Here is a 26884-nt window from a genome sequence, read left to right as displayed (position 1 = left end):
AGCTGGGGTCTGAGCTGGGACCCAGTTGTCCAGGGGACCGTTGTCTGGAGTGGGGGGGATTGAGTGGGCCAGGGGGGCTCTGCTCCTCTGCAGTCAGAGGGTGCTCTGGGGGTCTGCATGGGGCATGTAGCTCTTCCCCAGTGGATTGCCAGGGCAAAGCCCAGCCCTGCTCCCAGGTGATGGCTGTTCATTGAAATGCGCTCGCAGCCTCCCATAAGCGCTAATATCTTGGCCCCAACTGGCCCCCTCAGCTGAGCAGAGAAGCCCAGGACTAAGGGGGGGCTGAGACCCAAGGCCTCTCTCCCCTCTGGAACAGGGCTGAGGCTTGCCTGCTTCTCTGCAAATTGGAGGCAGGGTCTCCCAGCCATAGCATTGTGTTTGCTCTGCCCTGGGAAACTGGGGAAGGAACCGTCCCTTCCCACAGGCAGAGCAACCTGCTATTAACGCCCCCCCATGCTATTCTAGACAGGTGTGAGCTTGGAGAGACCCCCCAACATCTGGGAGCGTAGATCTCACTAATCAACTGGGCACCGCCGCCCTCTCCCGGAGGGAATCAGAACTGGCCAATTCCGAGCACTGCCCTATACATGTCACAGCAAATGAAGATCCTTGAGCTGGAGGGGTGGGGCCTGGGAGCTGGTAGATCCCAGTTACAGCCCCACTATTGCTGGACATTCTGAAGTGTCCAGTCCTAGTGATAGTGACGAAGCTAGATCTAGTTTTTCCAGACCCCTGTGAGAGCAAAGCGAATAAACCCAGATCCTTTCATGTCCGACACTGCCCTGGCTACGGATGCATCTCTCCAGGAATTTGCATTGCAGGGAAGTTTTCTTTGAAACTTATAGGTTTGCCAACAATAAAAATCCCAAACCCCACTGAAACCTGCCATGGCATCATCATACTTCCATAGGCTGCATTTTGGGTTTGTTTTTTTTAGAAAGCAAGGCCCCAATTTTGCACGAGCGCCATGCAGCCTGGTTGAGCTGGGCCCATTGCAAGATCAGGGCCTAAGGCTGAGATTTCCAAGCCATTTGGGGATTTAGACACACCGTTGCCATCCATTTCAATGGGTGTTGTGCATTTAAATCCCACAGGGAAGCTTTGAAAAAATCTCTGCCCACGAGTGTCCATTCTCCAGCTCCTTAGTCCAAAAGGTGCTGGGTCAATAACCCTGCAGGGGGGGCCAGCACACTCCTGGGCGCAGTACAACCTAATTCATCCCGTATGCAAAGAGAAAGAGCTGCAAATATGGGGAAGATGCACCCTGTTCTCCAAGGGGATGACTCCTGGCTTTCAGTGCATAACAATCTGAGGTGGAAGAGCATGGCCAGCCCCTCCTGTGTGTCTGTGCACACCCCCAATATACACCTCTCCAGAGCTTTATGCTGTCAAAGCACTTCAGACAAATCGACTAACTGAGTAGCCCCTCCTGCCTTTCAGCGGTGTCACTGTGCCCTGTGGGGATGGGGTAATGTGCTCGCCACCCACACAGCTGGAGCTTGCTGCAGTCCTAAAGGGGTTGTTCCCTGACATAAGCTCAGCCATGTGCTGAGGATCAGGTATTTCCCCACTACCCTGGAATCAGATTTCAGGTTTGCATAGCAATATAATCTTTAAAAAGTTTAGTGTAGTTAAAATTTTCTATAGATAAGGCTACAGCCTTGCAGAAGACAGGATAACAGAAAATAAAAAAAACTGACTTTAAAAAAACCCCAAAACATGCTGGTTCCTGAGCAGCCCTGCCCTCTATGGGATGGAATCAGAACTGATCAACTATGCATCCTAGGGTTTATGCTGCTAACACTTGAAGGGGATTCCCCTTCGTCTGGCGTGGTAGGGGCTGGGGCTTTTGGCACAGCGGAAACTCTGTTCTCTCCCTGCTCCGGATCTGAAGGAGAGATCCCAGCAGCTCGAAAGCTTGCCTCTTTCACCCACAGAAGCTGATCCAATAAAAGATATCACCTCACCCGCCTTGTTTGTGTAGTACAGACATTCACCAAAGAAGCCACGTCACCCTTCTGCAGGGGCCCTGTCCCCTGTTTTACAAGTGGGGAAACTGAGGCACGGATCGGCACAGCGGCTTTCCTGAGCTCACACAGCAAGCTGGGAACAGAACCCAGCTCACAGACAGTGAGACGTGCCCGGACGGACAAATCTCCTGCCCCCCCCGGGCTTGACCCCAGTCTCCGTCCTATGGGGCACGCCTGTTCCAAAGGCTCCCGTGCCAGCGCCTGCGTGGGAGCACGAGGCCGGGCTCTGAACAGCACAAGGCGAGCAGAGGGGCCCCCCATGGGGCAGGGGATTACCCCGGGGCGGGGGCAAGGGAAAGCGGCACCCGGCGGGCAGAGCTGACAAGGGGGCGGGCTCCTACCGCTGGGGGCGCTGTGGGTCTGCAGCGTCCGCAGCCATGTGCCGAAGGCAGGGCGTCCCCCTGGGCTGTGCAGGGGTATTGCACCCAGCCCGGCGCGGGGGGGGCGCTAACCAGCCCCCACCCGGGACCCATCTCTGCACGCTGCGGGGCCCCGGGGGGCGAGGCGCCCTTGGCCCCCATGCTCCGTGCAGGGAGGGGGCGCAGGCCCACGTGCTCGCCACCGGCCGGCCCGGGCAGGGCAGGGTTAACCCGCGCGGAGGGATCCCGGCGAGCGTGCGCTGCGGTTCCGTACCGTCACATCCCCCTCCCTTCCAAGCGGCGCGGCTGCGTGAGCGTGTCCCTCCGCCCGGGCCCAACACAAAAAATAGAGCCTCGCCCCCCCTCCCCCCCGCGAAGGGGGCCGGTGTGGAGCCCCCCCTCCGCTCCCGTCCCGAGCCAGCCCGCCCGGGCGGGGCCGCCCCCGGGGCAGCGGCCGGGGCCGGGGCCGGGGCCGGGCCCCACGCGGGATCCCCCCTCCCCTGGCGGGGGGGGCCCAGCAGAACTACTTTCCCCTCCGAAAATGGCGGCCTCGGCGGGCACTTTCCGCTCCGCTCCCTGAGGCCCGGGCGGCGGCGGCGGCGGCGGCGGGGGCGGGGGCGGCGGCGGGAGGGGGGCCGCCCGCCTTGCCCCTTTGAACTCCCCCCTCAGCAGGAGCCGGGGGGCCGGCCACGAGAGGGGGGAGGGGACTTCACACCCCCCCACTCCCCCCCCAGTCCTGCCGCCCCGGGCCGGCGCGGGGGGTCCCCGGCTGCTGCGTGTCCGTTTCCGGGGCGGTTACAATGTAGCCAGGCCCGCGGCGGGCGCTCGCTTCCCCCGGGGCGAGAAACTTCCTAGCCCCCCCCCCGCCGCCGCCGCCAGCCCCCCCCCGGGCCGGGCTCGGTCCGCCCCCCCACCCCCCCGGAGGGAGCGGCCAGGCCCGGCTCCGTCGGATGCGGATCAAAGGCGACGGCGGAGCAGCTCCCTTTGTGTCTGCCCCGGGTCCGGCGCCCCGCTCGCGCGGGCTGGGGGGCGCCCCGAGGGGGCCGCGGCAGCGCAGCCCCCCGCCCCCCGCCGAGGAGGGCTGGGCCCTTGCCCCCCTCCCCCCGGCGTGACCCCGGATTTGGAGCTAGCCGCGTTTCCACACCACCGAATTCCGCTTCGGGTGACGCTTTATTTTTTGGGGGGGGAATCCGACCCCCCCTCCTGTGTTGGGGGGGCTGCGTTTTAATTATTTCGTGGACAATGTTCTCCGCGGCCGCCCGCCGGCGGCTGGCGCTGGCTGCGGGTTTCTGGACGGCCTTGTAACGCGGTAAGTGGGACCCCCTCGGCCTGTCGCCCCCTCTCCCCGGGGTGCGGGGGGCCCGGGGCTGGGGGGGGCGGAGAGGAAGCGAGCGGAGCAAACTGGAAATAGCGTCTGCTCTTAGGCCTCTGCGCCGAGCCGGGAGCGGTTCGAGCGCCGCCCCCCCGCGGGGCGCAGCCCCCCAGACCCCCCTGCGGCTTCCGGAGGAATTGGGGGGCGGTGCGGGGTTCCGCGGCTCACCCCCCACCCAGGGTCCCGGTTAAGTTGGGGATCCCTTTGCACAGTGGTGGATCTCGGCGGGGGAGGGGGGGAGATTGGGGTGTGGTGCGGGTAGGAGGAGGGTGAGGGGGTATGGGGGGGGTGTTTGTTTTTTGCAGGGGGGCCTGGGGGGAGCTTTTTGTTATGTACAATCCCTGATCCTAGGCCTAGTTTGAGCTTTCTCTCCATGGGGCAAGGCCTCTCTGTATCGCCCCCCAAATTCTGCTGCATTTGGAGCCTGTGAAGAGGGGCTGACCCCTGGCCTGAAGGGGGGGTGCAGGGGGGTATTTGGTGTGTGGGGGGGGTTAACTCTGCTCACTCCCTTCCCCTTCCCTCCTGCCTTTTCGAGGCTGTTGGCTGTGTTCTCCCCACTGCTTCCTGTAAACATACTGGGGGTGAGGGAATGGGGCTCCCCCCGGCTGCTCCCCCCTAAATTCCTCACACTGCCCCTTGACTAGGAAGTGTACACTGGGGGGTGGTTCCCCCTAGAAATAGAGTGACCCTCAGTGCGGCCTAGGTGGCTGTATGCTATCCTGGGCTGAGTGTAATCTCCAGCGGATTAGCAGGGAGCCCTAGGAGATTTGCTCAAACAGAAAGTGGTGGGATTTGGGGGGGGGGGGGGCGGGAGAGAGCTCTTGCTTATTTCTACCCCCTTTCCCAGGCAGAAATGTGGCTTTCCAGGCTTTTGTTCCCCAGCACCGTTTCTGATCCCTGAGCTTCAGGGGAACAGAACCAGCAGCCCTGGGTAGGCAGTTCCCACCCCTCCCCCGTCACCGGCATCAAACCCCGAAGACTGTGGGGCCCAGATTCTGCGTCTATCCCCCCAGTTAAATCCGGCTCCTGTCTGAGCTTCCCTGGTGTGGTGGAATCGTGAATGAGAGGGTGGCGGGGGGACCCTCTTCCCCAGCAAATCCACAAACACTTTCTCTGTCTTTGCTCTCAGGAGGGGCTGGGCTGCACCTGTTGCACTCCCTGTATGTGCTGGCGGTCTAGCTGTTTCCCATGGGTGCCACCTCCAGCCTCCCGCGGCCTCTCCTATCACATGGGGAAGAGAGGATAGTGGGGTGGGGGTTGGGTGGGCAGGGCAGGGCACGTAGCGGGAGTTATGCTGGATCTGCCCCCCTATAAACAGCCAGGAGTTGCAAGGACTGTGGTGTCAGGGCTGGAGCTGGGCCGTGCGTTCTGCTCGCCTCCAGAGGCGGGGCTCAAAGGCAATCCCCCGGACCTCCCCAGTCAATATAAAAAGACACTATGTGCTGCTTAAATTAATACCAGGTTAAAACTGCAACAGGCCAGGTTCTGATCTGCATCCCGCTAGTGGAAAGCGGGAGCAGCTCTGCTGGCATTGTTACTCTGCGTTTACGCCGACAGAGCAGGGGTCGGAGGGAAGGGATCATGTGTCGGGTCTGGTCAGGCTGCAGTGTTTTGTGTCTCTGCTGTCACAATCCACCTACACCCTGTTATTGGGTCTGTCTTTACCTAAATCCTGTTCTCGTGGGCAGGCTCCTCATGTCTCTATTTTGCTGACCAGATGCCCAGGCCCTTGCTCCAACCACTTGACAACACTCCCCTGGAGCTGCCATTAGAACACAGGAGTCCTGGCTCCATCCAGGGCCTTCACCCTGTGTGGTTGTGTGGCTGTGCATCTCCCATGAGCTATTTTTCTGTGTTGTGAAGGAGTCTGGGGCCCCATCTCGGATATGGTCTTTTTAGGGTGAGGTGTTGCAGGGCCTAATTAAAAACAAAACACAGAAAGCCCCTTGGGGTGAGGCCCAGTGATACAATGAAATTACAGTCCCCTGCCCTGGCCTATGGAGCATGCACTAGAATGCTACCCCTGTGGGAGAAGGTGATGCTCTGAGGGGGTCACAGGAAAACTGCCCTGACACAATCCCTTGAAAACATTTCAGTTTTGGCACCAGCTTGGAGCAGCCCCAATTGTCTCTTAATCTAGAACTTCGTTGTTGTGGCAAGTCCTGCTGCTCGGGAATGAAAACTGTCTCTGGGAATTTTGAAGGTTTGGGTTTTTGGCTAGTAGGCCCTTCAGTGTAGGGTTCAGAGGGGGGTTGTCTATATGGCCCTCCTTCCGCAATTGGCTCCATGCGGGCTGAGCCCTTGCCCCCGTGCTGAGCTGCTGTGGATGCTGGGATCTGCCCACAGGGATCTGCCTGTGGGATCAGGGCCCAAGGTATTTGTCTGCACTGATTTTGCTTGCTGAGACCTCGAGGTCTTTTGCATCAGACAGAGAAACGACTGGCGATTGTTCGGTCCATTTTCTCCCTGCCCCCCATGGCGCCGAGAGGTCTCGTTCTCAGCCCAGGTTTTCTGGGAAGGTCCGTTGCTGACCACGGTGGCACCAGCGAGAAGTTGGTGATGCTGGCAGGGGTATACCTGGGCCCTGCCAGTCTGGAGTAAGGCTCCCTTGTCCTTGTCCCACCTCTCGTGCCATCAGTTCCGTCTCACCTGGCATTTTCTCCAGAGGCTATCTTTTAGGGGACCTCAAAGCAACTGGCGAGTGCCTGGCTTGGCTCTGGGGGGCTGAGTGCCCCTTGGGTCCTGCTGGGGTCAGTGGGGAGTGGAGGTGGCTTGGCAGCTCGCCAGGTCATGCCCCATCTACCCACTTTCTGCAGTGAGGAGGAGACTGAGGTGCTGAGAAGTGACTGGCCCAAGGTCACAAAGGGAGTCAAAACGGAATCCAGGTGTTCCAGCTCCCAGCCCCCCTGCTCCAGCCACAAGACCCCTCCCAGAGCTGGGGAGAGAACCCAGGAGTCCTGGCTCCCAGCCCACCCGGCTCTAACCCACCAGACCCCGTTCCCCTCCCAGAACCGGGGAGAGACCCCAGACAAATCTCCTACTCTGAACACTAGGCCATACTGCTTCCCATGAGATGCAGACATGGCAGCTGGAGCGTGCTAACGTGGGAGCTGCTGTCTCTGGGCGGGTGCGGGGAGCCCTCCAGCCCCATACTTTGACCTAGTTCTCATCCTCTCCCACCATCATGGCTGGCGATGCCCAGCGTGGGTTGGGTAAAGCTGCGCTTGGTTTGCCAGGAGTCCGGGGGCAAAGGCCATGTCGGGGTCAGAAGGTTCGTGGCCCACTCCACCTGCAGGTGCCCCTCCTCCCAAGGGTGCTGGGCTGGGGAGGTGGCACAGAGTATCCCTCAGGGTTGTGAGAGGGCCGGCTCCAGCAGATTGGAGCTATCTAGCCCAGTGCCCCATCTCTGATAGTGCCTGGGGCCAGCTACTCCAGGGCCAGGGGCAAGAAGACCTGTCTGGGACGTGGGGGAGGTGATGTCTCCCCCCATCTCCTGGAGCTCCCAGGTGGTCTGTCCATGCAGCCAGCCCCAGCTGAGGGCTCAGTGGATCTCAGAAGCTAAGCATGGTCAGGGCTGATCACTGCCTAGATGGGAGACCAGTGCAGAGCAGCTTGGGATGTTTTTGGGGGCGTGCTCTTCCCCTTCTGCCATTATCCCTGGGGGACTTTGCCCCAGGAAGCTCTGTCTTCAGGCCAACACTTCAAACCCTGGCTGCTCGCAGGGAACAATCCCCTTTCACTTCTTACGAGAGTCTGTGCGCCTGGGGCAAGGTCAAACAAACGCTGCCCTCTGATCTGACTAGCTCATTAGTGACTGTGCCGGGGAGATCAGCATCAGCATGCAACGCTGATGGGGAAATTGAGGCACGGAGCGGTGGAAGCTTGTCCAAGATCACACAGTGACAAGGGATGGAACCCAGGGGCCCTGAGCGCGTCCTCACACCCTGGGCTTTGGGCTTCACCCAGCGGTTGCATGGACCCTGCAGTGTGCTGGGTAAGGTGGCATCGCCTGGTGCCCCCAGCTGCTTCTCAGCAATGCCTGGCCCCCCTGAACCCATGAGCCAGCTGGCGTCTGGGGGTGCCCATTCCTGCGGGCTGTGCTGGGAAGGAAGCTGGCTGCTACCACCTGCGGTGGCTCTAATTGAGGTTTGTCCATACAGATGCCGCCGGCCTCACCTGCAAACACCCTGCGCCAGATAATCTGCGCTGACCCCTTCTTGTTCTTGGGCCCATGTCTGCGGCAAGCTGGCAGAACTACATCTCCCACCATGCACCTGGGTGCAGGCTGCAGCTGGCCCAGTTCAGTTTATCCTTGGGTAGCATTTCAGGAGAAGCGGGCAGCTGGGGTAGTGGGACCAGGCAGGGGGTTCGGAGTGTGGGAGGCCTGTCCGGTTGGAACAAGGGTCCTGTGAAATGTGTGCTCGGAGCAAAGCATGCTGGGATTCCCCCCCCCCCCCAGTTTCCCTCGCCTTGCTTACTTTAGCACAAGCCTGGGATCTGGCCAGACCTCCCCAGAACAGACCCTCCGTGGGGCGCATGCTGGTTGTTATTGTGGTGCTGGCAGGGGCCTGTCTGACCGCCCTGGTGACGGAGTCCTGCCTCCAGCTGCCCCGCCAGCCTGGCCCTGCAGAGCCTCCCCTGGGGTGGGAGAGGAGCGTACTCTCCATGGCCCGACTGCTGATGCACAGGGTTGGTTCTGATGGGGCGTGGGTATTATGTGATGAGCCCAGTGGGCACCATGAGTTTAGCAGGGCTCAGTACACATACGGGGGTCTCTCTGGGCCTTGTCTGGCACCGACGATGCCCCAGTGGGGGTGGGGGACAGCCCCGCTGTCTCTTGGCAGGCGAGTGAAGGGGTCGGGGCCATGTTTGTGGCTGGGAAGCCTGTCATGTCTCTGCCCTGGCTGCACCGGCTCTAGCTAAGCAGAGAACTGCAGACTCCAGGCTTGTAGGGCTGGCACTGCCCCAGGCAGGCCTTGGGGTTTGCAGGTGGTTGTGAGCTGACCCCTGTGGGGTGGGAGCAGGGAGGGGGGTTGGCTAGAGGTTCCTGGCCTGCTGGAGGCTGTGGGGCTGGTTTCTGTAACATGGGCTCTTTCCTGCAGGGAGCTGGGCTGAGACCTACCCCACTTGAGCGGCTGTCTGGTGGGAGCGTCACCTATGGCTGCTCTTCAGGGCTGGGGCAAGTGGCTCCATCTCACAGCACAGGATCTGTGCCAGCGGCTGAGGGTCTGGTGTGCCAATGGGAGGAGGGCTGGGGTTAGGTTGGAGCTGGGGGCAGACGAAGGGCATGGTGGGTGAGGCCATGGCCGGTGTTAATGAGCTGACATGTCCCCTCCTCCCCGGCTGCAGGTCTCTCAGGGAGGGACGGCAGGAGACGGGATGGATGATCGGAAACCGCCCAGCCAGGCCAAAGACTGTGAGGTGCCAGGTGAGTCTGGGGCAGGGGGGTGGAGCCGGATGGGGACTTGCTGGGGGCATCCATTGCAGCTCTGCCGGAGCCGCCTGGCCTGGAGGCTGTTGGCTGCCTCGAGCCATTGCCAAGGGCTGCAGCGTGGCATGGCACAGGAGTATGGCCCATGCCTGACCAGACGGAGTCGCACCCCTCTGGGGTGTTGAGTTTTGGGGCCACACGTCCTCCCTTCCATCCCACAGAAACAGCCAAATTGGCCGCATTTTACCTGGAGTTTTGGGACATTGGTACATGGGAATTGCCAGCTCCTATGTGGCTCCGGCTTACCTGAAACTCCTTCCCCTAAAGAGTGGGGTTGAAAGGTTAGAGTTGGGGGGCTGGGAGCCAGGACTTCTGGGTTCTATCCCCAGCTGTCTTGTTTGATCTTGGGCCAGTGCCTCAGTTTCTCCATCAGAGCAATGGGTCTGAAAGTGGCCCAGCCCAGTAGCCAGGGGCAGCGGTGAGCCGTGGGCGAAGGGCCTGGAGGGAGCTGATGGATGAATGATCCACGACATGTCAGGGACATGGCTGGTGAAGCAGGTGGCTCACTAGACATTACACTGTCCTGTTAGGGGCCCCGTGGTGCATCCCGGGGAGCTGCCATGGCTGAAGGGGGAACGACAGGCAGCCGCCTGGTGCAGAGTGCTGTGGAGTTACAGGGATCCCCCAGTGGAATGGCTTCTGCTGGGTGAGAGGGATGCACTTGGTGCCCTGAAAACAGAAGGGCCATGCTGAGCCATGGCCCAGTTTGTGGCAGGAGTTGTGCCTGTGGGGGTGTCGGGAGGGGGATCTGTGTCATGGGGGTTGGGCACCTCCGCTGCTGGGACCCTGATGGGGCAGCTCCCCTGTTGCAGCTGACGGGGGCGCGTCTTCGGAAGAGCGGGGTGGCGCAGAAGGAGAACCCCTGAAGCCGCCGGAAGGGGCCCCCACTGCCCTGGAGCCGGAAGCCAAGGAGTCTCCCCAGGCCTGTGGGTGAGTGTTGTGGGACATCTGCAATGCTGAGAGCCAGGAGTTGGGTGCTGTGATATAAGGCAGGGAGCAGATGAGGGGAGTGGGTCCGTCCCACTCAAGTGATGCCCCCGAGGGGCCCAGCCTGGAGCTCAGGCCCCCGATCCCCTGTCTTGTAGGGAAGCCAAATGGAGCTGCCTGATTGGTGCTGGGACCCAAAAGCCCAGGGGATGCTCTCTGCCCCCCAGGGACGGGAAGGAGACATGGGTGCCAGGGAACATTGGAGGGGTTGGGAGGGGAGGTGACTGGGGTGGCGGAGAGGGTAGTTTCGTGGAGGGGAGAGGGGAGTGTGTTTCTGGGAGCCCCCTGCCCTGCCCCCACTGACTCTGCTCTCGTCTCTGCCCCAGTGCCCTGCCCAGGCGTTGCGCCCTCTGCAACTGCGGCGAGTGGAGCTTGCATGGGCAGCGGGAGCTCCAGCGCTTCGAGCCGGTGCCCGACTGGAACAAACGTCTCTCCGAGCTGCCGGACGGGAGGGGCCCTGGCGAGACTCGGGCCCCTGGGGACGACCTGTCCCTGATCGGCTTCGCGGAGGGGGTGTCACCAGGAGAGCTCTTCGAGCCAACAGGTGAGCAGCGTGGGGCGAGCGTCTTCCTTCTGCGAGGCCTGCTGGTGCCGCTGCTACCCCTGCCCCCCCAGCCCTAGGCTCTCTCACCCCCTCATTCTGCCCATGCTCCCCCAGCCCAGGGACACAAGTGCAAAGGCTGCTGTGGACCTCGGGCGTCTCCTTCCTTTTCAGGTGCTTTGTCCCCCCCTGTGGGGCCCTGAGATAGCTCAGGGGAGGGCTCCCCACCCGCTGGGCAGAGTTCTGGAGAAGGAGAGCCGGGGGGGGGGCTCCTACCCTGACCCCCTCCTCCCATTAACCCCTTGCCTCCCCTCGCAGGGCACTGCTGGGCCCACCACTGGTGTGCGGCCTGGTCGGTGGGGGTGCAGCTGCAGGCCGGAGCCGGGCTGAGCGACGTGGGCAAAGCTGTTTTCTCAGGGATCTTGCAGGTGAGGGGGAGGGGCAAGCAAATGGGAGGGGGAGGGAGGGCCTGCAGGCCCCCTGGCATTGGGGCGGCTGTGGTTGGGTAGGCGACGCCTTGGGCTGCGCTGCTGTGGGGTGTCTGCCTAAGCAGAATCGACCCAGTGCCTCCCCTGGGAGGGGATACTCTGAGGAAGGTCTGGGGCTCGAAGGGGGGAGTGGGGGACATTCCCCCCTGCCAGCCCTGGGGTCCCAGTGCTGCCACAGACGCCGCCCTCCAGAAGAGGTGTTCAAGCAAGGCCCTGCCCCGGGGCTCTTGCACAAACCCTGGCCTCCTGGACAAACAACCAAGGAGTGTTTGCATTCACCTCCCTGATTTCCCACCCACAGGCTTTGCCTGGCTATGGGCTTCTCCTTCACTTCCTGTCTTAAACTGCCAGGCTGTTAATCAGCTGCCCTGCTCCCCCTGGGGGGGGTCTCTGCGTATCTGTGCTGAGTGAGAGATCCCTGTGTGAGCAGCTGCCGTGCCCCACCCCAGGGATGGCTGCATCCCAACCCCAGTTGAGGGATCCTTGCCTCATGTTGCTTCGTAGCTGTTAAGCAGGTGCTGCACCCTACCCCAGAGGTGGCTGCATATGGGGGCTGGGGGCTCTCGGGGATTGCCCCGGAGGAGCCAAGCTGCGACAGCGTCCGTCCAGCCGCGTCTCTAACCCGAGCTGGGGTCCCTGCTGCTTTCAGAAATGTGAACACTGTCGGAGGATGGGTGCTACCATTCAGTGCCACTCAGAGGGGTGTCCGCGGCACTACCACTTCCCGTGCGCGGCGGCCAGCGGCTCCTTCCAGTCCATGAAAACCCTGCAGCTCCTGTGCCCGGAGCACGTGGTCGAGGCGGTGCAGATGGGTAGGTGCCGCCAGGGGCCCTGGGCAGCGGGTGCTGTGGGACGTGAGGAAGGGCAGGAACAGGGGCTGCTTGGGCGCACCTCTGCCGCTTGGTTGGTGGAGTTTTGGAGGGGCTAATGGGAACCTTAAGGGGCTAGGGGGAATGGGGTCTAGTGGTAAGAGCAGGGGGCTGGGAGCCAGGACTCCTGGGTTCTATCCCTGGCTCAGATTGGGGAATGGGGTCTAGTGGTAAGAGCAGGGGGCTGGGAGCCAGGACTCAGGTAGGTGAATGGGGTCTAGTGGTTAGAGTGGGTGGGACGGGCCCAGGAGCCAGGACTCCTGGGTTCTCTTCCTGGACCTGTCACTGCTGTGGTGGTAGAGCTGGGGGTCCAAGTGGATGTCGGTGAGGTTCTGTGAGATCCTTGGGGCAGGGGCTGAGGATGCTGCTGGCCAGGGGACGCCCTAGGGGGTGGGCAGAGCACACACAGGGGTTGTGGGCAGGGGCTGTGGAACAGGGCTTTGGGCAGGGGGGAAGAGCCTGGGCATCGGGCAGTGTTGGTGCAGGAGGGCTCGTTTCCCTGACTCCCTGTCCCCCACGCCCAGAGGATTCGCGGTGCATGGTGTGCGACGGGCCGGGGGACCTGCGCGACCTGCTCTTCTGCACCAGTTGTGGGCTGCACTACCATGGCACCTGCCTGGACGTCCCCGTCACGCCACGCAAGCGCTCTGGCTGGCAGTGCCCCGAGTGCAAAGTCTGCCAAACATGCAGGTAGGTGGCAAAACCCTGGGCATGGGCACTGTGTGACCCGCACCAACCTTCCTGGTCTGGGGGCGGGGGGAGCTGGGAGCCAGGACTCCTGGGTTCTATCCCCAGCTCTGGGAGGGGAGTGGATTAGAGCGGGGGCAGAGCTGGGAGCCAGGACTCCTGGGTTCTATCCTGAGCGGTGCTCCTCTCTGTGGGGAGGCTGGGGTGGCGGCACTTGGTCCATGAGGGGCCCGGGGCTTGTCTGAGGGCAGCGTCTTCCCTGCAGACAGCCCGGTGCGGACTCCATGATGCTGGTGTGCGAGGCCTGTGATAAGGGCTACCATACGTTCTGCCTGAAGCCGGCCATCGAGAGCCTTCCCACGGACTCCTGGAAGTGCAAGGTGGGCTCCACACCTGCTTCGCCTGCAGGGAGTGCCCCGGGGAGGCCAGGCCCGGCTGACTGCCAGGGCAGCATCTGCTCTGGGGCCCTGGCAGCTCATCCCACGGAGCCAGCCCTGCTTTGCTTCACCTGATGCCAGCGCCCCCGGCCGGAGTCCCCAGGGAGAAGGACAGGGACCCCCAGGCTTTTCCAGGCCCACAGCCCCCATAATCCAAGGGGAAGAGATCCCTGCATAGCACCGACCCTTAGCCAGCCAGTCCCCCACTCCAGTCCTGGGGCCAGGTCAGAGCTGGGGCCACCCAGAGGGGAAATGCCCCATTCCCCACCCCACTGAGCCAGCCAGTCTCCTCCCCTGGGACCAGATCAAAGCCAGCATTCCTAGAGGGGGAAGGCCCCATGTCCCATTCTCTGCCCCCTGTGCCAGCCTGCCCCGCTGATTGTCTGTCTCCCTGCAGAACTGCCGGGTGTGCTCCGACTGTGGGTTGCGGCCAGCAGCGCTTGACCCTGGGTGCCACTGGTATGAGAACTACTCGGTGTGTGAAGGGTGCCAGCGGCACCGGAGCACGGCGGGAGGCACTGATGCCGCGTGGTGCTGCCAGAAGTGAGTTGCAAAGGGGGTCCCCTGGTACCTGCATGGGGGTCCCTGCCGGGGGGGCAGGAAGGTCTGGGCCTGGCCGTGCCAGATAGCGCTCTCCCTCCCGTTATAAGCTGCTGAGCCCAGTGCTGCGAGTACCGGGGGAGGGGCCGTGGGCACCACTGGGTGGGTGTTCGGGGGTCCAGGGTGTGTTCTAGCTGCAGCCTAGGTGTAGGGGCCAGGGGAGAGGGGAGGATCCCTCCTTCTCCAGCATCTCTGGCCAGCCGGGTGGGTCAGGGGCTCTCAGACACTCCTCATGTGGCTCATCCCCCCCAGGCCCTTGCCCCCGGATTGCAGTGATGCGGCAGGGGGTTCCGCCTGCCTGGCGTGTCAAGGGCAGCAGAAACACCCGCAGCTGGATGGGGCCGTGCCCCAGGAAGAGATGCCCTCAGGGTGTGAAGCCAAACCACTAGGTGAGCGCATGCCCTGCCCCACGCCGGCCCCACAGCATTGGGGGTGCCCTGGCCCCAGCGTGGGCCTGTGAGAATTACCCCTTGGTGCCAGGAGTTTCCACCTGCCTCCTCACCACTGGCTGGGAGGAAGGCTCCCTCTGGTGAGAGCCAACGGTCCTGGCGTCTGTTCCCAGCTCCAGCACTGACCTGCTGCGTGACCTTGAGCCAGTCCCTCCACCCCGTGCCTCAGTTTCTCTCCCTCTATAAGCCAGCAGTCGTATTTGCCTTTGTCTGGGTGGCCCTGCCAAGAGGCTGGAGCTTGGGAGAGCCCAGGGAACGTGGACAGGTGGGGTGTTGTGTTGAGTGTCCCCCAGGCTGCGCCCCCGTCCCCAAAGGGTGGGGTGGGGTGGGAGCCCAGGCAGAGCCCAGTGGCCCTGTGCTGCCTGCCAGGAGGCACTAGGTGGCGCTGCTTGGCCTGCGGTTGCTGGACGCTGCAGTTGGGCCTGCTGACCCGGGGGGTGGGCGAGGCAGGGGGCTCGGGGGCTCCCCCTCCTGCCCCCCCAACCAGCCGTCCTGTCCCCCAGGTCCCGCTCTGGAGCCGGAGGAGGCGCCAGGCCCGGCAGCACCTGCCAAGGATGAGGTGACGGAGCCGACAGCCCCCGAGACGGCCCCTGAACCGCCAGCCCTGCCCCCAGACTCGCCAGGTGAGGGGGTGCACCACGAACACCCCTGGGGGCGGGTCTGCCAGCTCTGCCGTCATCTGGGGGGAGGGGACAGCGGGCCGAGGCCGCCCCAGAGCATTCTGGGAGTTGGGCTCTTTGCTTGGGAGGCTCCGAACTGCCCAATGAAGTGAGGTGCTATTAACCCTCCGGGTGCTGCCCCGCGCCGGGGCCTGAGTGTTCTGCGCCCCCATGAGAGTGACCGTCTCCTCTTGATTCTCTCCCCAGACCCCCCTGTTCCCGCATCGCCTGCCCACTCTGAGGAGCTGCCACTGGATGCCAAAGAAGAACCGGCCCCCGAGCAGCCAGCGGGACCCCCTGCCATCACCGCGGCCCCGCTGGAGCCTGTGGGCAGCCCCCAGCCCCCCATGGAGAAGGAGCCTGCCTCCCCACCCCGGACAGAGACACCCCCCACAGTCACCCTGCCAGGCTCCCCTGCTCCCCAGCTGGGCCCCCCACAGCCCAGGGAAGCGATGGAGTGTGGGGAGGAGGAGGGGATGGACATGGCAGGGGGTGAGGCGGGGTCCCTGGCCAGCCCCGTGGGGGATGGTGCGCAGCCCACCCCAGCTGTGGCCCTGGGGCCGTTCCCAGGCTTGGTGCAGGAGGAAGAGGAGGAGGGAGCCGCTGGGCCGGAGCAGGCCGGAGCCGGGGGGAGGTGCTCTCCCCCACTGAGTGAGGACGGGCTAGAGGAGAACCGAGGCGGGGGGGACCCTGAGTCGAGCCAGACCCCGGTCAGCTTCACCAGCGAGCCTAAGGGGTCCCCCATGCTGCTGGAGCCCGAGGAGCTGGGCCCGGCCACCCCGATGGAGGTATATGGGACGGGCGGGAAGCTGCTGGAGCGTGGGGAGGAGGGGGGCCCTGAGCCCCCCGTCCTGCGGCCCCGTCCCACCCTCATCAAGTCGGACATTGTCAACGAGATCTCCAACCTGAGCCAGGGCGACACCAGAAGCAGCTTTCCCGGCTCGGAGCCCCTGCTGGGCTCTCCGGACCCTGAGGGCGGGGGCTCTCTCTCCATGGAGCTGGGCATGACCTCCACCGACATCAGCCTGCAGAAGGACGACGCCGGCTCCCTGCCCCACTGCACCGACTCACTGGCTGAGACGGACGACTCGCTGCTCTTCGAGCCCGGCGCTGGGGCCAAGGGCGAGGGGGAGAAGGGGCGTCGGCGCAGCTCCCCGGGGCGCTCCCGGGTCAAGCAGGTAACGGGGGGACCAGGGCACGGGCAGGCAAGGGGGGGGGCATGTGGACACAGGGCGTGGCGGGGGCACCAGGATGGGGGGCTCTCTCGCTGTCCCTGCTGGGATCGGGCCTGGCTCTGGGCACCCCTTCACCACATGCTCACTCCAGCCCCACATTGTGCACCACCCCATCCCTGGTCTGACACCCCCTGCCAAGCTGTGGGGCAGGGAGGGGAGCACTGTTTCCATCCTGAGTCAGGCTGGCCCCTGCACCCCACCTCTCCACTGTCAAGGCCATCCCCCTCTGGCCGTTTTGCTGGGGTGCAGGGTGGGGGACAAGGGGGAATGGGGCAGCCCCCATGGGTCCCGTGCACGCCCCCCGTGAGTCCCAGGGGCTGTGCCATCTCCTGGTGCCCCCTGGAGCGGGCGGGGGGCTGTGCTGGTTGGAGCAGGTCCCCTGGCTCTGGGAAGCCTGGGTGTTGCTGTAACCCCCCCTCCCCTCGGCCCTAGGGTCGCAGCAGCAGCTTCCCAGGGAGGAGGCGGCCCCGAGGCGGGACCCAGGGGGGCCGGGGCCGGGGCCGAGCTCGGCTGAAGTCGACCACCTCGTCCATTGAGACCCTCGCGGTAAGGTTGGGCTGGGGGGGTGGTTCTGCATCCCTGCGTTGCCCCCCCTGGCCCTTGGAAGCGGCTGCTGTGGGGCCCCTCGCTCCCCAGGGTGGGATCTGTGGTGGGCCCAGGCCACTCCCGGTGTCTGGAGCATTGGGGTTGGCGAGTGACCCCTAGGAGCGTTGTGATGGGTTCTGATTCCCCCTCCCTGTGGCTCAAACCAGAACTGGTAGCGTCTCTCCATTGGGCAGTCGGTGGGATTGGTTGGGTATGCGGGGGCTGGCTCAGATCCCAGGCCAGGAAGACTGGCTGACTGGCTGGGGGGGACATGCCTCCAGGGGACTCTGGGCCTGATGAGCTCCAGGGTAGGAGCGGGGACAAGGCCTTTCCCCTCGTGGGCTGTGGGGTGCTGCAGTGCAGGTATCGGCACATTGTGCTGTTCTGCTCATTCTCCCGCAGTGTCTAAGCCAGGCCCCACTCCAGCCTTGCAGCGGGAACCTGGTGCTTCCGTCTCTGGCTCAGCTGGCCGGATTGGCACTGAGCGGCGCCCTTGGGGTGCCTGGCTCGGTTGGGGGGCGGGGTCCGTCCCTGCTCCATCGGTGACGTGTTCTCACCCTGTCTCGCCTGCTTCCCCCAGTTGGCAGATATCGACAGCTCCCCCAGCAAGGAGGATGATGAGGACGACGACGACACCATGCAGAACACTGTGGTGCTTTTCTCCAACACGGACAAGTTCGTTCTCATGCAGGTGGGGGAGCAGATGGGCCCCACTGGGAAGGAGAGAAGGAGCCAGGCTCTGGGGAGGGGAGGAGCCAGGCTCATGGACAGGAGGGGGGAGGAGCCAGGTTCCGGGCTCGGGGGGGGGGGGCTCTGTGTGTCTCTACCCAGCCCCCCAACATCTCTCTCTCCCCGGCAGGACATGTGCGTGGTGTGCGGCAGCTTCGGGCGCGGGGCGGAGGGGCACCTCCTGGCCTGCTCCCAGTGCTCCCAGTGCTACCACCCCTACTGTGTCAACAGCAAGGTAAGGCGGAGTGGGAGGCCCTGGATCCCCCAAGTCCTAGTATGGGCCCCCTGGCCCTGGTGCACCTTTGGGAGCAACTCTCCTCCTGCACCTGGGTTCTCCCGTCAGCTGCCATTTCACATGGGCCCCAGTGCCACTGGGCCCCTTCCAGCATGGGGCTGGGTCCCTACGGCTAGCCCCACAGGTTGCGTGCCTGGCCCTTGGGCACCTTCATCTCTGCCCCAGCAGAAGTGCTCTGAGCTGGGTCCAGTGCCATGGGCAGGGGTGTGACCTCTGTGCCTATTGATCCTCCCCCTTCCTGTGCCAGCCCTATGGGGGACGGGACACCCCTCCCCCTCCCTGTGCCAGCCCTGTAGGGGGCGGGACTCCCCTCCCTGCCCCCTCACCGTGCCAGCCCCGCTCTGTTCCCCAGATCACCAAGGTGATGCTGCTGAAGGGCTGGCGCTGCGTGGAGTGCATCGTCTGCGAGGTGTGCGGCAAGGCCTCGGACCCCTCGCGCCTGCTGCTTTGCGACGACTGCGACATCAGCTACCACACCTATTGCCTGGACCCGCCACTGCACACCGTGCCCAAGGGCGGCTGGAAGTGCAAGTGGTGAGTGCCAGAGCCGGGGCCCCGACCCAGCCGTGCCCCGGGGGAGCCTGCTGGGCAGCAGCGATGCTGGGCCGGAGCCAGGGCAGCCGTGGGGCTTGCTGAGGGCGGGGGGAGCCTGTTCTGACCCCCGACTTGATCCGTCTCTCTCTGTGTGCAATGGGGCCTGAGCCTGGGGTGGGGTGCAGTGCGTCATGAGATGGGCAGTGCATGGGGGACTCTCGGTGGGGTGGGACAGGCCGGTAGGGGTGCAGTGCGTCATGAGACGGGCAGTGCATGGGGGACTCTCGGTGGGGTGGGACAGGCCGGTAGGGGTGCAGTGCGGCATGAGACGGGCAGTGCATGGGGGGCTCACGAAGGCGTGGGGGGGTGAGGCGGGGTGCTAGTGCTGACCCGTCTCTTTGGTAGGTGCGTGTGCTGCGTGCAGTGCGGGGCGGGCTCCCCCGGATTCCACTGTGAGTGGCAGAACAACTATACGCACTGCGCCCCCTGCGCTAGCCTCGTCACCTGCCCCGTCTGCAGGGCGAAGTATGTGGAAGACGACCTGCTCATCCAGTGCAGGCACTGCGACCGGTGGGTCCCAGCCCCCTTTCTGCCTGGGGGAGGTCGGTGGGGGGCTAGCCATGGGGCTGCACACAGCTGCCATGGCATCTCCTAGGGCAGGGGTGGGCAAACGTTTTGGCCCGAGGGCCACATCGGGGTTGCAAAACTGTATGGAGGGTCAGGTAGGGAAGGCTGTGCCCCCCAAACAGCCTGGTTCCCGCCCCCTGACTGCCCCCCCTCAGAACTCCCAACCCATCTAACCGTCCCGCTCCTTGTCCTCTGATCCACCCCCTATCCAATCCCCCCCCCTACCCCCGGCTCCCTGTCCCCAGATTGCCCCGACCCATATCCACACCCCTGCCCCCTGGCTTCCACCCCCTATCCAACCACCCTCTGCTCCTCGTCCCCTGACTGCCCTCTCCTGGGACCCTCCCACCTCTAACTGCCCCCGGGATCCCACCCCCTTATCCAACCCTCCCTGTCCCTTGACTGCCTCCGCCTCCTGACAGGCCCCCCAGGACTCCCACTCCCAATCCTCCCTGTTCCCTGTCCCCTGACTGCCCCCCCCCCGAACCTCCGCTCCATCCAACCGCCCTCTGCTCCCTGACTGCCCTGCGGGACCCCCCGCCCTCTTACCATGCTGCTCAGAGCAGCAGGAGCGCGCCACCTGGCCGGAGCCAGAGCACTGCCTGCGCAGCGGTGTCACTTCGCAGGAGGGGCCGGGGGCCAGCCTCCCCGGCCGGGAGCACATGACAGTCTCATGGGCTGTAGTTTGCCCACCTCTGTCCTAGGGGTTCTGACACCCCAGCTGGTGTTTGCCCCCTGGAGCCTGTGCCAAGCCCCCTTGCTTCATGCAATCTGAGGCTGGTCCCTGGATTTGGGAACAGCCTCTGGGAATTCTGGGACAGTTTCCGGTGAAATATGCAAATAGCCAACACAGCCCTCCTAATCCCTGCTCCTTGGGTTATTGGGTTAGAGACAGGATCTTGTCCACACTGGCACACATCTTCACAGCTCGATATGCCACCCATGGCACCATTAGGTTTCAGAGTCCTCAGCCTTGGTGAGGAGTCAGGTCAGTTCATGCCTTCAAGAGCTATTGTTTCAGGCTCTCTGCAGACTGTTGGGTGGGTCATATTTTTTTAATTTATTTTATTTTTTTGAAAGGTTTCTGAAAATATAAGGGCCAGAAAGATGTAACAGATCTGGAGCAGGGTTCTGCCTCGGGGAACGCACATGGGACTGTGCTCGGGGCCCTGCCCCTGCCGCAGGAGGGTCTAAGCGAGAGACCAGACTTGCTTTTATTGAACTAGTCCCTGCAGAGCTCCCTGTTTGGGGCTGGGTTCCCCCGATGGAGATCAGCTTGTTCCTTGGCCTCCCAAGCACAGGGAGCTTGGGAGGGTTCCCTGGGGCGCTCAGGGTTAATGTGGGGGTGCCTCCGGGAGCAGCATTGAAGGGAGTTCCTGAGCCAAGCGCCTTTCCCCCTGGGGAGGCGCCGGGCCCCATGCTGTGCCCCGTCCCTTACCCGTCCCTGTCCCCCAGGTGGAGCCACGCAGTGTGCAGCAATCTCTTCACGGAGGAGGAGGTGGAACAAGCGGCAGACGAGGGCTTCGACTGCAGCTCCTGCCAGCCCTACGTGGTCAAGCCAGTGGGTGCGTCTATGCCTCCCCTACGCCGGGAGGCAGGTGCTTGGGGCAGCAGGGAGGGGCCGGGGGACTGGGCGGGGGGAGTGGGGCGGGGACTCGGGTGGACTCACCGCTGTGTGTTTCCCTCCCCAGTTCCGGTCGCCCCCCCAGAGATCATCCCGGTGAAGATCAAGGAGCCGGGTAAGCATGTGGGGAAGGGGACACGCTCTCCACTCCGTGTGACCGAACTGCACTTGCTGCCCCACTTGGGGGATTCCAGCATGTGCCCCGTCCCCCCGAAGGGCCTCTGGCTGAACCGGGCCCTCAGCCCGGGGGCACAGGAGAGTCCGTCCCTCTCCCAGCTGGAAGGAAGAAGCTGCCATGGGGGCTCTGAGCCCTGCCGGAGCTTGGGACGAATCGGTCTTGCTGGGCTGCATCACCTTGTTCCCAGGGAGGGGTGTGCTGCAGAGGCCAAGACTCCTGGATTCTGTTCCTGGCTCAGGGAGAAGAGTGGGGTCTAGCGGTTAGGGCTGGGAGCCCGGACTCCTGGGTTCTGTTCCCGGCTCAGGGAGAAGAGGGGTCTAGCGGTTAGGGCTGGGAGCCCGGACTCCTGGGTTCTGTTCCCGGCTCGTGGGGGTTGGGAGTCCAGTAGTTGGAGCAGGGGGGCAAGGAGTCTCTCTTGCCTTGAAGAGCTCACAGTCTGAATGGGCTAGATGAAGGGCACAGAGAGGCCCAAGGTCTCCTAGTTGGTCAGTGCAGAGCTGGGAATAGAACCCAGGCATCCTGACTCCTGGTCCAGCACCTCAGCTACTAGGCCAGCCTGCGTCCTGCAGGTGGAGAGTGTGTGACCCGTGACTCTGTCGCCTGGCCCTGCCTCCCTCCCCCCACAGAGCCCCAGTATTTCCGCTTCGAAGGCGTCTGGCTGACGGAGACCGGCATGGCCGTGCTGCGCAACCTGTCCCTGTCCCCTCTGCACAAGCGCAGACAGCGCAAGACCCGGCTGGGCACCCTGAATGGGGAGGGGGGCCTGGAGGGGGGCGACCCCCTGGGTGCGGACGAGAAGAAGGACGGGGATCTGGACGGGGACGACCTGCTGAAGGGTGAAGGTGCGCTCCCCTCGCGTGGCCCCCACTCCCCACTGCCAGCTGGCGCAGTGCATGTGTGTGCCGGTGCCAGCTGCTAGGGCTGCCACCTTGCAGTGCTTGGAGAGGAGCCAAGGTGCCTGGGTTCGTTGCCATGCCGGGTCAGCACCCTCGAGCCCACCGAACCGAGAGCTCGTGCCGTGCCTGGGAGGACAGGTCTCGGCTCAGTGTCTGAGTGTGTTGGTGCTGTGATGGATGGGCCCTATGCTGTGCACGGAGGTGGCTGCAGCTGGGATCCTCCAGCACTGGGGCGCAAGGGGGATGTATACATGTGCGGGGAGGGGCATGTGCACGGGGGGTGCAGATGTGAGAGGGAGGGACTCGCACAGGGCGGGTTTGGTACGTTGGCAGAACTGCTTGGGGTGTGGAGAACTTTGCTGGGCCCAGCTGGGTGGCTGCTGGCTTTCAGGGGCCCATGGCTGGTCGGGGGGGAGGATGCACCAGAGAGAGCGGTACCCCTCTGTCGCTGATGGGCTGAACTGGCTCCTCCAGGGTCAGTGTCGTGGGGAGAAGGGGCGCAGCTTGGCAAGCAATGTGTGGGGCTTGGTGTAGGTTTGGGGAGTGGGGGATTCAGGGGGTCTGGATTGTCAGTTGACTTTCCCTTCGCCGTAGTGGGACTGGGAGTCATGAGGGAGTCCCGCTCTAACGTCTCACCCCCTCCCGCACGCAGGGGGTGTGGAGCACATGGAGTGTGAGATCAAGCTGGAAGCTGCCACCAGCCCCGACCGGGACGGAGGCGCCGACGTGGACTCGGGGAAGGGGCTGGAGGATTCGGAGGAGTGTAAGAAGAGGAAGCGGAAGCCGTACCGCCCCGGTGAGTGCTCCTGCACTGATCCATAATGGGGGGGACGGCTAATCGGCTGGGCTCCTCCGGGCCTTGTCCATGGTGACTGACGGAGCTGTCCCGCCAAATCTAGCCCATTGGAGCGGGGGCTGGAGGGTGTCGGTTCCAGCATCTTGTGCCCTGGGCTCTGTGCGGTGAAGCGCCCAGCTAAGCAGGGCTGAGGCCTCCCTCTGTAACCCCCTAACGCTCCTCTTCCCCCACAGGGATCGGCGGGTTCATGGTGCGGCAGCGGAAGTCCCATACCCGGCTGAAGAAGGGCTCGGCGGCACTGGTGGAGGCATGTCGCGAGGTGCTGAGCGCCGAGGGGCACCCGGAGGACGGTAGGAGCCGCATGCGCCCAGGCAGTGCCTGGCCCTCTGGCATTAACCTTTGTGTCGTGGGGTGTAGCTGGGACAGAACACCCCCCTCCCCAACCCTTAGTTCTGGGGATCTCCTGGAGGGAGGTGGGGCTGCACCACAGCTTGGGTGGGAAGGCGATGGGGAAATCCCTGCCCAAGGCAGGGCTTGTTCCAGGAGGGCCCCACATCTCCGGGGTCCTTTACTCCCTCCTGGGGAGGGCGGAAGTAATGGGAACTGCTGTTCACAGGGGTGCCGGCAGAGATCCCAGCGGAGGGCGCTGCGGAGCAGGGCACCACGGAGGTGGACGAGAAGAAGAAACGCAGAGGCAGGAAGAAGAGCAAGTTGGAGGATATGTTCCCTGCCTACCTCCAGGTAAGCCAGGCTGCAGTGGGACAGGGCCATATCAGCCCCCACTGCTGGGGGCAGAGCGTAGCGGGAGGGGAGAGTGCGGGAGCTTCATGGGGCAGAGAAGTGGGAATGGGGTCTGGCTCCTCTGTTAACTCTGGTACATGTCCCCTGGCTCCCTCCCGCCCCCTCCCGTCCCCTTCCCCACTCCTTCGGCAGGAAGCGTTCTTCGGGAAGGCGCTCATGGACCTGAGCCGGAAGGCCCTGCTGGCTGCGGGGGGTGTAGGGGATGGAGCCGCCTGCCCCCCCTTTGGCCAGGGTGCTCCCAGACCAAGGGTGGACCCTGGGGTGCCCAGCACACTCCAGAAGGCGCCTGGAGATGGGAAGGAGACCCCTGCCCATCTGAAAGGTAAGGGGGCTGCAGAGATGCCCTTGGCTTCTGGGCGGAGGTTGGCAGGGTATAGGGCTGGCCGGTGGGACTTGGCTTGGTGGGGAGGGATCTGAGGGGCTGGGAATCGTCACCTGGACTGGGGGCGGGTAGTGCCAGGAGCCGGAGATCACCCTTGCCAAGGGCTGGCGTCACGGGAGGGAGGGGCCGTGTGCTGGCTCAGCGTCCCCCTCCTGTGACACCCCCCCCAGGGGACGGCAGCACGGACAGCAGCACCCTGGTGGCCCAAGAGGAGGACCTGAAAGGGGCGGAAGCAAAGGCCGAGGACCCAGGTGAGCACCTCCCACCGGGCTGGCCTGCGGGTGGGGAGCGGGGGTTGGGGCGGGGGGCTGGTGTCCGGCCCGTGGCTGGGGGTGTTCCCTGTGGGGACAGGACTCAGCATTATGGCAGGCTGGTACAGAGAGCTGGGGGGTTATGCAAATAGAGTGACCCTCTTATTTGAATATCTGAATATGCAGGACCTCATTTGCAAAACCTCAACCATGCCTGGAGCTCCCCATCTTGTTGACCAACTCCCCTGACCATAGAGATCCTATCTAGAGTGTACTCTCCAGCCAGCCTATGGCCATAGAGCTGTGCCACTCTATCCATCATGGCTAAGCACTCTAGCTGCAGCTCTATGGCTGTGGGCTATTATCTAGGCAGGGTGCATCTATGGTCAGTCCTGGAGGACTCCGGAGTCTCTATGGTTTGAAGTCCTAGAGTGATTCCCCCACCTTCAGAACCATAGAGGTGTAGCCTAGAACATCGCCTTCAGTCCCTACTCTTTTCAGGGGAGAAGGGTGCTGAAGGGGGGTGGGGACTCCCAAGCTCCCAGCTACTGGGGGTGGTCATCCACAGCCCAGGCACCCCCAGGTCATGACCCTGGCACGTCTGCCCTGATGGGGTGGGGGTCACGACCCCCGCCCCCGATGGCATGTCTGCCCCCATTGTGTGTGGGGTGGGGCAGGAAGATATCTGCAGCGGCACACCCCCTGGCCACGGGTGCTGAGCTGGGGTGATGTGGGTGGCGTGTGCGTTTGTCTCCCAGGCGCAGAGGAGTCGAAAAGTTCTCTGGATCCTGGGGACAGCGAGAAGCCGGCGACGCCCGGCGAGGGTGCTCTCAGCTCCGACCTTGACAAGATCCCCACAGAAGGTCAGGCTGCCGGACGCCCCCTCATACCTCCCTTGGTTCTGTGCTGGTGCCAGCCGGGGCAGGCGAGAAGGGCAGAAATGGGATAGTTAAACCAGGGCCCCAAGCTGAGCGGTCCTCCCAAATGCCTATCACTAGGGTGAAATGGGAGGGGGTGGGGCCCCAGCAAATGTACTGGAGCCCACAATGGGTCTTGCCAGCCTGGTGCCAGCTCCCCCAGAGGGTGACGGGGCTATTCCCAAGGCAAGGGACTTGCCAAGACCAGCTTCCCAGGCTAGTGGCTCAGTCCTGTGAGGGATTCTTAGGGATCGGAGTGCAAGTCCAATCCCTTTGGTCCCCTCTGCTGAAGCCCCTGGTGGTCCGGGGAGACCAGTCGCCGCAGCTTGTTGCATAGAACAGCTGCTGACCAAGCAGGGGATGGTGGTGACCCTGTTTTCTCAGCCTGAACCAGGTGCCTTTTTATCTGCTTCAAAAGGGCTCTGAGAGGGGGTGGGGTCTAGTAGAGTAGAAGGGACCCGAGAGTCAGGACTCCTGGGTTCTTTTTCCAGCTGCGCAACTGGCGTGCTGTGTGAGGGGAAGTCTTGTCTCTGTTTTGCCCCGGAAGATGGTGAGAATGGGATGGGGTGGATCTTCACACGGAGCGTGAGGCCGTGCAGTTCCCCAGCCCTGTGCTCATTGTGATCGTCCCTCTTCCCCCAGAATTGCCCAAGATGGAGAGCAAGGACATCCAGCAGCTCTTCAAGGACGTGCTGGGCTCTGCGGAGCGGGAGCAGCAGCTGAGCTGCGTGGCGGCAGGGATGGAGGCCGGCATGGGAGGGCGAGACCCCAGCCGGGCGCAGCTCTCCCAGAGGCCCTTCCTGCAAGGTGACCTGTCTATCCCCTGTGTGGAGAGTGTGGCTGATAAATTACAACCCCCCTTCAAAAACTCCTGGTGTGAAAGGGCTGCCCTCGGGGCCGGTTGTGAGAGGGAGGGCCAGCAGGGGGCGCTGTCTGTTACGCAGGGCAGGACACAGGAGAGCAAACCTGGGCGTGTTCGGAGTGCCCCATCTCCAGCCCCTTGCTGTGCAGCCTGGTTTGAGCAGAGGCAGCGCCATCTAGGGGCTGGAGGACAGCATTGGGGGACCGGACTCCTGGGTTCTGTTTCCTGCATAGATGTGTCATGTGATCTGTGGGCAGGTCACGCCTCTCGTGCCTTTGTTTCCCCATGTACAATAAATAGGGTGATTCCTGGGGGAGGAGAGAGTGGTGTTAGGACTCTTTAGGAGCTAGGCATTCTCCTGGCTTGGCTCTAGGAGCCCCGTTGGGGATGGGAGGGTCGGCTCTGACTCGCATTGCCAGCTCTCTGCCACACAGTTTGCTTTCCCTCACAGGGAGTGTTTCTCTGGGCTCTCTCTCCTCCGCTGTCCCCATGGAGTCCTACTCAGGAGTCTGCCAGTCCCCGTTCCTCGATAACAGGTACACTGGTGCGTGCCAGGCGGGCAGTGCTGGTGCCCGTGGGAGGGGCAGGGCACAGGGTTCTTCAGGAGATGGGGTGAATGCGGGTCCCTAAGGTGCTGGGGGCTGCTTCAGTCCAGGGGCAGGAATCTATCCCAGCTAGCATGTGCTCTGGGCTTTGCCTGCAGCTCTGGTGACTCAAGCCATGTGCTTTTTCCCCGGTGCAGGGAGAGAAGTGGCTTCTTCAGCCCAGACCACTGTGAGCCCGAGAGCCCCTGGGCCAGCAGCTCGGCTGCCACCACCCCCTCCACGCCCACCACCCCCACCACGGAGGGTGAGGGGGATGGGCTCTCCTACAACCAGCGGAGCCTACAGCGCTGGGAGAAGGATGAGGAGCTGGGCGAGCTGTCCACCATCTCGCCCGTACTCTATGCCAACATGAACTTCCCCAGCCTCAAGCAGGATTACCCAGGTAGGCAGCTGCTCTCGCCCCTCTGGCTGCCCCCTTTGGGAGGGAGGGGTGCTCAGTAACTAACCTGTCTTGATCTCAGTGGCTGAGTGAAGGCTCTTACCCATAATCCTCTCCAGTATGAGAGCACCGAGCCCTTTCTCCTATTGGGGGAAGAGTTCCTTGCCCATAGTTCTCTTGGCATGAAACTTCTGTGTTGGCTAAGAAGCTCTTTACCCA

General features: G+C 63.4%; 1 protein-coding gene across 1 annotated transcript in view; it reads left to right on the top strand.

The window, feature by feature from the left end:
• The first annotated feature begins 2988 nt into the window (after positions 1-2988).
• KMT2D (lysine methyltransferase 2D) overlaps positions 2989-26884 on the top strand; it is a 46998-nt gene continuing 23102 nt past the window's right edge. Inside the window, exons 1-29 of the mRNA XM_038378462.2 lie at positions 2989-3698; positions 9111-9189; positions 10065-10182; positions 10566-10783; positions 11099-11208; positions 11918-12080; positions 12662-12827; positions 13090-13204; positions 13659-13804; positions 14114-14250; positions 14814-14933; positions 15177-16147; positions 16637-16750; positions 17370-17480; positions 17649-17753; positions 18166-18347; positions 18753-18917; positions 20430-20539; positions 20666-20713; positions 21403-21618; positions 22325-22468; positions 22702-22818; positions 23085-23209; positions 23402-23591; positions 23822-23902; positions 24661-24765; positions 25462-25626; positions 26133-26217; positions 26424-26668. Coding sequence (XP_038234390.1) covers positions 9141-9189; positions 10065-10182; positions 10566-10783; positions 11099-11208; positions 11918-12080; positions 12662-12827; positions 13090-13204; positions 13659-13804; positions 14114-14250; positions 14814-14933; positions 15177-16147; positions 16637-16750; positions 17370-17480; positions 17649-17753; positions 18166-18347; positions 18753-18917; positions 20430-20539; positions 20666-20713; positions 21403-21618; positions 22325-22468; positions 22702-22818; positions 23085-23209; positions 23402-23591; positions 23822-23902; positions 24661-24765; positions 25462-25626; positions 26133-26217; positions 26424-26668 — 4621 coding nt within the window. The 5' untranslated portion in view covers positions 2989-3698; positions 9111-9140. The remainder of the gene's footprint in view (positions 3699-9110; positions 9190-10064; positions 10183-10565; positions 10784-11098; positions 11209-11917; positions 12081-12661; positions 12828-13089; positions 13205-13658; positions 13805-14113; positions 14251-14813; positions 14934-15176; positions 16148-16636; positions 16751-17369; positions 17481-17648; positions 17754-18165; positions 18348-18752; positions 18918-20429; positions 20540-20665; positions 20714-21402; positions 21619-22324; positions 22469-22701; positions 22819-23084; positions 23210-23401; positions 23592-23821; positions 23903-24660; positions 24766-25461; positions 25627-26132; positions 26218-26423; positions 26669-26884) is intronic.

The sequence above is a fragment of the Dermochelys coriacea genome, chromosome 20 (genome assembly GCF_009764565.3).
Source record: "Dermochelys coriacea isolate rDerCor1 chromosome 20, rDerCor1.pri.v4, whole genome shotgun sequence".
In the NCBI taxonomy this organism is placed as follows: domain Eukaryota; kingdom Metazoa; phylum Chordata; order Testudines; family Dermochelyidae; genus Dermochelys; species Dermochelys coriacea.
The sequence above is the reverse complement of the archived record's forward strand: the minus strand, read 5'-3'. Positions and strand labels throughout refer to the sequence as shown.